This window comes from Monodelphis domestica, chromosome 1, assembly GCF_027887165.1.
Source record: "Monodelphis domestica isolate mMonDom1 chromosome 1, mMonDom1.pri, whole genome shotgun sequence".
NCBI lineage: Eukaryota > Metazoa > Chordata > Mammalia > Didelphimorphia > Didelphidae > Monodelphis > Monodelphis domestica.
In genome coordinates this window covers 319,165,016-319,177,531 of record NC_077227.1, presented here as the reverse complement: position 1 = coordinate 319,177,531, position 12,516 = coordinate 319,165,016, and the positions used below count along the sequence as shown (strand labels likewise).

The following is a 12,516-nucleotide window of genomic DNA, read 5'->3' as shown; positions in this document are numbered from 1 at the left end:
CCTTCAGAATTGTCCCAGATCGTTGTATTGCTGAGAGTAGCTAAATCTTTAACTGTTGATCATTCTAAATATTGCTGTTATTATAGACAATGTTTTCCCAGTTCTGCTTATGTGGCTCTGCATCAGTTCAGGTAAATCTTTCCAGCTTTTTTCTGAAGTCAGAATTGATTCTTCTTCTTCTTTTTTTTTTTTAACTGTTCAGGGGGCACCTGGGTAGCTCAGCAGATTGAGAGTCAGGCCTAGGGATGGGAGGTCCTAAGTTCCAATTTGACATCAGACACTTCCCAGCTGTGTGACTCAGCAACTCTCCCCATTGCCTAGCCCTTACCACTCTTCTGCCTTGGAACCAATACACAATATTGATTCCAAGATGGAAGGTAAGGGTTTTAAAAAAGAAAGGGGACATATACAAGAGGTGATATCGAGGAAAAAGTTATAAAATATGACAGCTAGGTAGATATGTACAGTGATGAAAGTGAAGAAGAATGATTTTGAGGCTACAAACCTGGGTAAATAAAATGATGCTAGTGTCCTTGGGAGTAAAAGGGGGGTGGGTTTGGGGAAAAACAGAATGTGTTATCTTTTAGATATGTTAAATTTGGGGTGCTTTAGGGCACTTTCTGTTCCAAATTTCAATAGGTATTTGGGGTAGAGAATTGGAACACAGTGAGGGTAGGGTAGCTAAGTGACTCAGTGGATAGATTGGCCTGGGATCAGTTCCTTATCTCTAAAATGAGCTGGAGAGGGAAATGGCAAGTGCCTTTGCCAAGAAGACTCCAAGTGGGGTCTTGAAAAGTCATACAAGACTAAAGCAAGTGAACATCATCAAAGTGAAAATCTTAGGACTGGATAGATAGATAGATAGATAGATAGATAGATAGATAGATAGATAGATAGATAGATAGATAGATAGATAGATCTTTGGTAGTCATCTCAATAGAAGAAAAATAACTGAGTTCCAGAGGAGCTAATGAGATTATCAAGGAAAAAATAAGGAAAGAAATGAAGACCCCAGACTTGATTTAGATTATGTTGTTGCCGTTAGCTCAATATTTCAGATCCAAAATTTCGTCAATAACTACTCATTTGATACCCATTATAATCTCTTTGTTGAAAAATAATGTAGCTAGAGGCAGCTAAGTGGCTCAATAAAGCAAGGCAGAAATGGGTCCTGGATTCAGATCTGACCTCAGACATTTCTTAGCAGTGTGACTCTCAGCAAGTCACTTAATTCCCATTGCCTAACTGCTAACTTAATTCCCATTGCCTAACTGCTAACCCTAACTGCTTCTGCCTTGGAACCAAATGATTTTAAGACAAAAGGAAAAGATTAAAAAAAGAAAGAAAGAAAATATACGGCTGAAATTTTCATGATCCTGTGCCCAGACTGATTCTCAGGCAGCCCATTCAAGACCAGTACTCTTAAATCTTTTCACTCTGTTAAGACCTTTCCTTGCCATGGAAAGTATCAGAAGATTACTTTTAATGTAGGAATGATGATATTGCAGGGGTGGGATAGTTAAGGTATTGTTACTTAGCTATACCTATGCTGAGAAATCACATTGAAAATTATTTTAACAGTTTCATTTTTGTTCAGTGAAGCATGGTGGACTTGTAGTCACTTGTGACAAACATTATTGGCTATAATTAGCTCACTTGGTCTGCCTACTTTTCTTTACCTAATTGGTGTTTTAGAACAACTCTCAGGAAGTTTGAGGTGTATTTATAGTGCTTTGCGCAAAGTAAGCACTTAATAAAGCTTTTTATTCATTCATTTCTGCTTGAGACTTCACACAGTATTTTTTTGCTTAGAATGCATTTCTTCTTCATAAGTGCCTATCCAAAGCCTTGTTCTTCAAGACTCAACCCAGTTATCACCTCCTCTATGAATCCTTCCCTGATTCCCCCTAGTTTTCAGTGCTTTCTGCCTTCTCAGTTTTTATCCCTTCAGTAAAGTTTTAAGATCATTTAGAAAAGGAATTGATTCATTTTTGTCTGTTTCTCCAGTACCCTAGCACAGCACCTGGCACATAGTAAGCATTTAATAAATATTTATTGATTTTATTTCCCATTGAAAAGGAATTTCTGTTTTTTCATAATCAATATTTCTAAACTATATTATTTGCACACACAGGATGTTTTCATGCAAGTAGAATAAAAGTTTAACTGGGGATCCATTGTATCCATAACTTGCTAATCCATTTTTTTAGTGATTTTTTTTAAATGCTTGCAATAGATTGAGTCTATTTGAAGAACAAGGATGCAAGCATACTCAGCATATATGCATACATTAAAACTTTAAAAGTTTGAATTTAGAAATGTCCTATTAAAATTGACTTTCTACAAACCTTCAGAGCTCTGGTTTTTATATCTATATCTAAATATATTTGTATGAAATTAGAAATATAGAAATAGCTATCTTCTCTTCAAGCTAATCTTTGAAGAATTTTATTTTTTAGAATATTTCAGTTCTAGATTAGCAAAATGCACCAATTTCTTCATGGCAATTGATGATAAGTTTTCATTCTTTGACAAAAATTAAATGGTTTGGGAAAGAAGGTGTTTGCTTTAAACTGTAGTTGCTTTTCTTTGTCATTGGTCCATCATGCTGTTATTTCTGCCTCTGCCTAAACCCAAAACCCCCCCTCACAGCCTGACAGAAATGTTCGCTTATGCAGCTAGTCCTGCCTCACTTTGTACCACATCTTCTACCTGTATTCGGCTGAGACATCAGAAGTCGATGTCCATGTCAGCCTCTGGGCAACCCAAGATGATGTTACCTCCAATAGACAGTGAAGGAGATAACTTCAAGGATATGTAAGAAAAAAACCCCACAAAATCCTTGTGATACTAATGTGTACCCACTGCTTTGATTGTGTGCTGTGGATTTTAGAGTCATAAAGTCTATGACCGTCTATAAAATGTCCTTTCTCACCATCTTTTTCTTTATGCTCTGTGTGGTGACGTCTTTCATATATTGCAATATCTTTATGTGTTTAAATACCTTCTGCATAGTTGTTCGGGTACAAGGAATTCCTTCGCTCCCTTCCCAGTTCTTTTAGCATGTGGAATGGTACTTTTTATGGGCTTAAAAAGTTTTTCAGTTGCCTATTTTTAAATTCCACCTGTGTGTTCTTCTGTCAGATTATTTTTAATTGGGAAGTTTCTCTGCATGTAGGCACCGTTGTGAGAGGGGAAGCAACAGAAAGAAATTTTAGAAATTTTAAACATTCTTTGTCCCAGAAGTTCCCTATATTAGTCTTATCCCTGAAAATCTGTATGCACGATTCTCCTAAGTTCCCCTTAAGGTTTATTTCTTCATACTGTTCCCTTTATTTCCTCTTCTATTCTAGCCTACTTTTTTCTCCTAATTCTTTGTAAAATGTCCCTGTTTTGGACTTTTTTTTTAAATGACTGGTTCTTTCCTTTGTGCAAAAAGTTGTATTGTGACTATAATATGATATCCATGGATTATTTGCCAAAGGTTAGGTCAAAGAATAGGAAGTTTAAATTAATTATGATTTTCTACTTTTGCAGCACTGTTCCTGATCAGAGAACACCAGTTGCTTCAACCCATAGTATCAGCAGTGCAACTACTCCTGATCGAATTCGCTTCCCAAGAGGAACTGCCAGTCGTAGCACTTTCCATGGCCAGCCCCGTGAGCGGCGAACAGCAACTTACAATGGCCCACCAGCATCACCCAGTTTGTCACATGAAGCGACTCCACTTTCCCAGACCAGAAGTAGGGGATCTTCTAATCTTTTTAGCAAATTAACATCAAAACTCACAAGAAGGTAAGTACTATGGAGTTTGGGTATGTTTTAATTTGACCAAACCTAGAAAAGCTGCTTTTTCCTCTGTTATATGAAGCCACTAGTCAAATGCTTCTCACTTCAACTCATGCTTTTCCAGTCAGCATGTCTTGAATATTCTTTAGCTTATTTAGCCTTTATTAATTTTTAGAAATGTGATGCTACAAAGCCTTTTGGAATTAATAGCCAGACATTTTAAAATCTTTTCATAGTATTCAAAGTTAGCATTTAGGAATGTATCTGTGTTGAATAAATGTACTTTATGATCCATATGTTTGTGTCATTTTCTAAAGTTTGAGCAAAAATGCTCAGTTGATGCTCGATAAATAATAACATTTTAAAAAATGACAATGCCCTTTTAAAAAGTGAAGGATAGGCTTCCTTCACACTGATTTTAGTGCCCTTGAAGTCTAGGATCATTACAGAAGGATCAAAGAATGAAAGATGCACAGCAGCAAGCTTGCACTTGGTAGAAAGAAAAACTTACTTGCTTGAAGTTAAAGCCATCCAAAGTGTCTGTTATCTGGCCAGGTTGAGTTCCTCGTCCAGGTGTTCAAGCAGAAACTAGACAAAAGTGGCAAGGATATTGTGGAAGGTGTTCCTAGTCAGATTTGAGTTGGATTAGATGACCTCTGCAGTCCTTGCCAAGTTCTTTGATTCTATAATTGGGTTCCCTAAATTTTGAATCATGAAACTGTTTGAAGAATACCATCTTTATGGCTGCTAAAATCCTATATATCATGTAAAATTCTTTGGGCTTTTTTATTGTTAATTTTAAAAATGTATTTTCCTCCCCTCCCACCCCTATCATCACAAGATTCTTTCTAATAAAGGATTGTATTTCATTTTAGTAATGAGAGGTAAAATTTGTTACAGTGATATAGCCTGGAAAATACTAGCTCTTAAGGGGTTAAAAAAAAAAAAAAGAAACACATTGATGAACTTGTGGCCCTTTGTATAGACAGATAGCAAAAATTAAGAGCGTGTTTAAAAAAATTGAGAGCCATTGTAAATCCAAGATAACATCTCAAAAGATTCCTTTAGTGAGGGGCCTCTGAAACTAGATTTGCCTGCTATTTCATGCTAAACTTCTGCAAGTTGAAAACATTTTCTTATTTGTCAGCTTTCTTGCTTAAAAAGAAAAGTAGAGATCTTCTCTTGAGTTCTTATTCGTCAAGACTTCTCCTGGTCGCTTATATTATCACTTTTATTTTTTATGTGATCTGTATTGTTTAAGATGTGTGCTGAATCCTTCAATCTAGTAGGCCCCTTTAATGGCTTGTCTAGATCATCAGTCCAAGACTTAGATCATGAGTTTCATATTTAGAAAAAACCTTAGATAACATCTAGTTAACCTCTTCCTCCTGTAAATAAATAAATGAATGAATGAATGAATGAACCCTGAAATTTCTTTGGTAGTCATGAGAAATTATAACCCAGATCTCTTGATTCCAAGTGTAACATACCTTCTACTGTACCCTGTGACAGTCACATTAATTTCTCTTTCCTTTAATTAATACAAGTGACATGAAATTCTCAGGAAATTTTTTTACATGAGTCATCATGGAATCAAAGTTGAGGAAGAGCACTTAGCCTCTACCTCTCTCCTTAACTAGAGCCAGCTCTGAACATTTGAGTTATGAGCTGATATAAACTCAACACAATTTCTCATACATATAACCATTGCTGATAATATCCTACAGCTTGCACACACTTCTGTTTTGTCTTTTCATTGCCCTTTGAATTACCTGCGATTATGATTTTTCTGAAATCAAAATGTTCCATGAGTTACAAGCCATATTGTGTCGTTGGGAGAATATTTTTGTTAAAAAAGAATGGCCTTTGAATCCTTGAGCAGCCCAGGGTCATTAAAAACACTGCCCATTTTCCCAAATCAGTCTAGCCCAAATTGCTTGTTCTTTTTGCTCTTCCTGCCTTAAAAGAAAAATAATTTTTAAAATACTGACTGAGATTTAATATAAATTATACTTGGGGAACAGTTTTTTTAAATGAATATATTTTACTCATGGCTACAGCTTATGGTTTCTGTCACTTTTATCCTAATATAAAAAGAGTAGAATATAGCACTGCCTCTTTTTCTGTTTTATGAAACTTTTAATTCAGTAAATATTTATTAAGCACCTAATATGTGCACGGTATTGCGCAGGATGCAAACATGAGTATGGATTTGTGAGCTGATGGCCTAATAGGTAAAATGAATATAAGGCAAAATGTTTTAAACAGAACACAATTTATGCAAAGGGCTCTAGAAAGACAATTTCCTACTATTTTTAGTTACTTCGGCTAATTTGTTAATTTCTGAAATTATGTCACTTTTCCTGAATGACTAAAAAGCAAAGGTTACACAACAAGGAAATTATAATTGTAATAAAAAAAATCTGAAAATCTAAAGTACTTTTAAGCTCTGAAATTGTGACCTATTTTTTCCCAAGAGTGATTGAAATGTGGTATAGCTACTATCATTGAAATAAAGACACTGCAAAAGTTTAAATAATTCATTTAAAATGTGTAATAGCCCATTTTGAAATAATTCATTATCATTAATTAATATATCAATTTCAGAGCTTAAAAACTGGTTGTATTGATTTTGAAATATATTACTCCCTACCCCTCCTCAGAGTAGCATTAATATTGACACCATAAAGTTTGGCTGATTTTTGAGTATTTGGTTATTTCTATATGTATTTCTGTTTAGTAGTAATATTTTCAGATTTTTAGTAATTTCAAAGTTTTTGCATGGGAAGCTTGTCACTTAGATAAAGAAATTTCAACAGTGACTTGTTTATGAGAATCACAACTAACTTGATCTGCTTTAAAAACCTTTCATTTCTCACTTTTCTTAATGTAACTTGAATTTTCTAGAATAATGATTAGTTATACCTGTGAAGATCTAAAGAGTTTAATTCAATACAAGGTTATACAAAACTTTGTTATTTGTTTCTGACATTCTCCCCATACTCCCCCCAAAAAAGTTTTTCTGCTACAAAGTAAATTTGATCCCTGTTCACTTTAAAATCCCAAATTAAGAACTTGTATATTCAGTTTAACATAACTGACTCATTTTTCAGCCAACATCTTGAAACAGTTTCATTATTTGTTAGTAAGATAATGTTTGTTTTATTTATTGTTTTTTGTTGTCTCTCTAATTGACTGGATTTTTTTCATTTTAATTTGTTCAAATCATCTTGGTTAATTTTGCTTTTGGCTTAATTTCTTTTAGAAACATGTCATTCAGGTTTATCAAAAGGTAGGACTTATATATACATATATACATATTTCCATCCCCCTCCCCAAATGGCTTCTGCAATTAACATCAGGTTTGGCTTCATAGCCCTGGTTTCTTTTAAAACTAAAATTTCTGCTGAGAACTAAATACTTTGTTTCTTTTTTTTTTTTTAAGTATATGGAAAGAATCATATGAACTCTTTCCAAAATGTAAGGGCCTGTGGCACCCATATAACAAGAGGCTAAGCATGCTCTGTGCATTTTCTTTCTTTTGTAGAATGATTAGCATCTGAATAATTTGGTCTTCATACTAATATACTTAGCATGCTTCTTTTTGAAGAATGAAATATTCAATAGCATTTATAAACTATTGCTCTATAGCCATTAGCATGCCAAAGGTGAGTAATATTTGTGTTGATCACAGTTTCTCTGTTTAGAGGGTTTAATTAATTCTTGGAAAATCAGAATGATGGTGAAATTTACCACATTCATTTCCTAGAAACAGACCCAAATTCAAATAATGCTGAGGTACAATGTAGTGAGCCTAGAAAACCTTAAGACGCAGACAACTGCTTAACAGCCACATTTAAGATATTCTGGAGTTAAACATTTTGATTACTTGATTTTATCAACAAAAGATGTAGGCTCTATCTAATGAATGAGGGAATCAAGAAGTTTCATTTATGACTCAAATTCCTGTCATCATTATATGCCACTTGATTACTTTCCATTTCAATTTCTTCATCCATTAAATAAGGCTAATTCTTTACCTTTTTTTCCAATCCCAGGGCATGCAAATATATGCATGAATAAAGATACCGTAAGCTTCTGTGAGATGATCATTAAGTGTTTTTACTGTTAAGTAACTAAAAGCCAGTGTTGGGGCAGCTAGGCAGCTCAATGGATAGAAAGCCAGGCATGGAGTCAGAAGGACCTGGGTTCAAATGTGGCCTCAGACACTTTCTTACTGTGCAACCATGGGCAAGTCACCTAAGCCCCTTACTGTTCTTCTGCCTTAGAATTGATACTTAGTATCATTGCTAAGATAGAAAGTAAGCTTTTAAAAAATAAAAGTGTGCTTTGACTTATTTATTTTATCAGTAAGCTACATGTTTTTATGATGAGCACTAAAATGTGAAATAAAAAAATAAAGGGCAAAGAACCATTGAGGTTGGTTACAATATTCTCTTGACTTTTTTGTAAAGGGTGAAAATGCTGGGGTGTTTTTTTTTTTCACATACGGTTTATAGACTGGTGTGTCTTTTATTAAATGCTAAAATTCACCACTACTATTGTAAGTTAGCTGCTAGTTAGGCATTATGAGAAACAAAATCTGTCAAATTTACCTTTTTAAGAAAAAAATGAATTCATAAAGGGTCTGAACTAAAACTATAACCCACTTTTGCTGTCAGAAGCCCACTTTTTTTTTTTGAAAACAGTTTTAGAAATTCAGAATCAAGTTCATACTTTTCTATCTTTGTATATATCATTTGTCATCCATCATACAAGTATAGTGTTAGATATTCTTTTGAAATTATACCTAATGATCTTTACAAGATTAAAGTAGAAAAGTAAATGTTTAGGAAAATATTATTTATGTAGACATAAATCTGGTGTCTTTTTAAATAATTTCTTGTGTCATATTTAGATAGTTGTGCACTAGTATAAGATTTCTCTTCTTTTTCCCACTTCCCTATGCTTCTTCATTCTTTTCCTTGAGGCTCCCAACTGAATATGAGAGGAACGGGAGATATGAGGGCTCAAGGTGAGGGGAATCATTTTTATTTAAAATTTTATTTAATTACTGCATTTGTATAGTGGAGATAACATATTACTTGAATCTTGTGTATCACATTAATAAACCTGTCACTTTTTTGAGTCTGCTTTAGCTTTAGTCAAAGCATGTGCTTGCTGTTGTTACCTCAAAATTCAAGGTGTATTTATTACTAATGAGATTTTAATTACTTTAATTAACTACATGGGGGTGCTGATTTGATGTGACTTATCCATCATCTTAACTGAGCTAATGGAACTCCAGAAAGCCTCCCTAATAATTTCATATAATAGTACGCCTTAATTTGTTTTAAATATGTTTATGTGTATTGCCATCTTCCCAAATATAAGAATGTAAGAGTTAAGGGAAGGAATATAGTAGATTTACCACTGTTTTCATTTAGTGTGTCCCCAGACTGCTTTCCTATAGGGTGAAAACAGGTACACATACAAGTAGCATTGCACAAATTCCTATTTGATTCATTAGTGTCTACATTGCTAGAATTAGGCAACATTTTCCAGTTATATTAGTAGTAGGAAGCATAAGTTTTGAGAGAGAAGGTATCTCCCAGCCATAGAATAGCATTGGCTTAGGATTGGGAGAAGAGTAGTAAATGATAGGGTTCCTAAGCTCCCACAGCTCCAAGTCCTACCTGAAAGAAGACACACGAGTATGATATTTTACAAGTAGTCGTACACTAGTAAGTTTCACTGTGTTATATATACACTAATAGAAAGAGCACAGGATTTGTACTCTAATTCAAAGCCCAGCAATCTCTAACAAAAAGATGAATGAAGGTTGGTTGTTTTTTTTCTTGTTTTTTTCTTCTCCAAAAAGGGATTTTGTAGGTGGGTCACTCTGGGTTTTCTTCTATAACATTGCCTTTAGCATATTGAAAAAAATACTAAATAAACATTCCTTAAAACGTAGAAATTTACATTTTTAAGAGTTTGTTTTGATGACTGCTTTAATCATTAACTACAGATGTTGTAATCTGAGAATACTATAATCACTTGGGATTTAGAAATTTATATTCTCATTTTTAACCATTAAAGAAATAGAGGCAAAATAACCAGTTATTTGTTGGAAAGTGACTAAAGAGTCCCAGAATACCCAGAATTTACTTTCCTATTTCCTCAGCACTACTATCATCATTCTAGAAAATTATCCTTAGACTCCTAATAAAATATGATCTAGATCCTGTTTATCTGGGATAAGAGGATGTCTTTAGACATGAGAAATGAATATAATTTTTCTCTAGAAAAATGATCAAATTGTGTATCATTATAAGGAAATAAGGGATAGGAGGGGGGAAAACATTTTAAAATATATTGTTATCCACTGAACTATTCTCAAAATCATTTTGTAGGTTTCTGGATTTTAATTGTACACTATCAAAAACAAAAAACAGCTGCTTCTCTATTCCTGGTAATCCATGAAAATACAAAGGATTTCTGATAGACCTGAAAGGAATATTATGTATACCCTGTTTGTGCCCTTTTTTTCCTATTTTCTATTTTTTTCTTGGCTTTCCAAATTTTTTTGTGGAAGAATTCTTGATAATTAAAGCTAATGAAATTCAAATTAGTAATAACTCAGTTTTATGGCACTGAGGTTTATAAAGTGTTTCCTCAAAACAGCAGAAGGTGAGAAATAAATGAATATGAAATTGATGCAAATTACTAGCCAGATAGGACTTAGATGGCATGATGAATTTTTTTAAGGATGTTTGTGACCACTTGTAATAGATGCTTTCTCATGAAAAATGACATGTGTGCATTATTAAACACTGCATGTTTAATTTGCCATTTGCTTCACTAACCAAATTAGGATGATATTGTTTTTCATATGTAATTAAAAATAAACCTGCCCTCTGTGCATTTCAGTCGCAACGTGTCAGCCGAGCACAAGGATGAAAACAAGGAGGCAAAGCCCCGCTCCCTGCGGTTTACCTGGAGCATGAAAACCACCAGTTCCATGGATCCCAATGACATGATGAGGGAAATTCGAAAAGTCTTGGATGCCAATAACTGTGACTATGAACAGAGAGAGCGATTCTTGCTCTTTTGTGTCCATGGAGATGGGCATGCAGAAAACCTTGTACAGTGGGAAATGGAGGTGTGCAAACTGCCAAGACTGTCGCTGAATGGAGTCCGCTTCAAGCGGATATCAGGAACATCCATAGCTTTTAAAAACATTGCTTCCAAAATTGCCAATGAGTTAAAGCTGTAACAAAGTAATTATGATGTAAATTAAGTACCAATTTCAAGTGTTTTCCTGAACACTGATGGAAATGTATAGAATAATATTTAGGCAATAACTTCTGCATCTTCAGAATCATGGTATTAAAAATATATATATATGAAAATGAGCTGCTCAGCCAGAAGAAAGAGTTGGACTTTTTTTTTCTAAGTGCACTGCAGCATTAAAGTTGCCTACTCTGTAAAATATTTACCCCCCATCATTTTATTTTCATTGTTCTAAGGTCTCTTAACAGTCTACAGAATATATCCATTTAAATATGCCTCCCATTTGTGTGGCTGTGAGAGTGTATAGTATGTGTGTATAGTATATAAGTTTAAAGTATTATATATGTAAACAAGTCCTTTCACCAACATCCCAAGCTGTACCAATACCTCTTTGGAAGATCATTTTGGTGCTAAAAATGGATATAGCCAAGGAGGAAATTTTCATTTAATATAAAAATCAACATAGGAATAGTTATAATTAGTGCGGGTTTACAGTTTGCTACTGTGGGGTTTTCTTTTTTCTTTTAAAAAAAAGTGCAAAGGGTTTGAATTTACAGTTGTGAACATTGCGCATTTGTTGTTTTTTTTTCTTCCCGAGTAGATCTCATGAGATCATTAAAAAATCACTTTTCCTCAATAGAGTTCTGCATTATGTCTCCTAGTACTGTATTTAAAATTTGGTAATAATAATAATAATAACAACCAAAGTGTACAAGCATATTTCACCTAATAGCATCAATAGAGTCCTTATAATCATAACAGGCAAGACAGTGTTGCCCATGGAAAAAGAAAGATAGTTACATGGAAACAATGTTAGCAGTGGGCATTTAGTAGAACATGAGCAAGGTGTTCTCGGGGGATATTTTCATATTACTCAGTTAAAGTGCCTCTGTATTGAATAGTAAGTTTCTCCTTGGAGCTGGAATTTCTTTACTGTATCCTTAGAACAGCTGTGGAGAGTGAGGGGTGGGGGGAATAGAAGGGCAGTGTTTTTTAACCTGGCACCTTTTCTCAGAGAGGAATTAGAATAAGGAGCATAATTCCATGTGATTTGAGAAAGGATTTAGACCTGTGGAGAGACTTGATTCTCTCAATTTCTAACCAGGACCCGAATCTGAGATGGCATTAGATTTGCTTTCAATGAAGTATGAAATTTTCTTATTCTTTGTGGTTTGTTGCCTGTTTCGGGCTTACAGGCTTTTTTCCTACTTCCTACATGATTACATGAGAGCATAATTAATTCAGATATCAGTTTGTGATTGATTATAGCTTCTTGATAGGGAAATTGTTAACTCAGAATTACTTTTTTAAGACTGAAGTTCCCTGGAAGCAGATATTTACAGAATCACCATAGGGATCACCTTGGGCCAGTTATTTTCCCTCTGGGCTTCAGTTTCTTAATTTGCAAAATGAGGAAGAAAGGAGGATAGGCAT

The 12,516-nt window shown here is 34.2% G+C and overlaps 1 protein-coding gene across 13 annotated transcripts in view; it reads left to right on the top strand.

Annotated features, from left to right (window-relative positions):
- MARK3 (microtubule affinity regulating kinase 3) overlaps positions 1-11,719 on the top strand; it is a 133,254-nt gene extending 121,535 nt beyond the window's left edge. For 6 of the 13 annotated variants that reach the window (XM_056811217.1, XM_007473523.3, XM_007473519.3 and 3 more), the window contains 4 exons: positions 3,538-3,795; positions 7,055-7,081; positions 8,780-8,824; positions 10,720-11,719. In XM_056811217.1, coding sequence (XP_056667195.1) covers positions 3,538-3,795; positions 7,055-7,081; positions 8,780-8,824; positions 10,720-11,065 — 676 coding nt within the window. In that variant the 3' untranslated portion in view covers positions 11,066-11,719. The remainder of the gene's footprint in view (positions 1-3,537; positions 3,796-7,054; positions 7,082-8,779; positions 8,825-10,719) is intronic. The other 7 variants (XM_056811216.1, XM_007473521.3, XM_007473517.3 and 4 more) reach the window with 3 other exon arrangements.
- Positions 11,720-12,516: the final 797 nt, after the last annotated feature.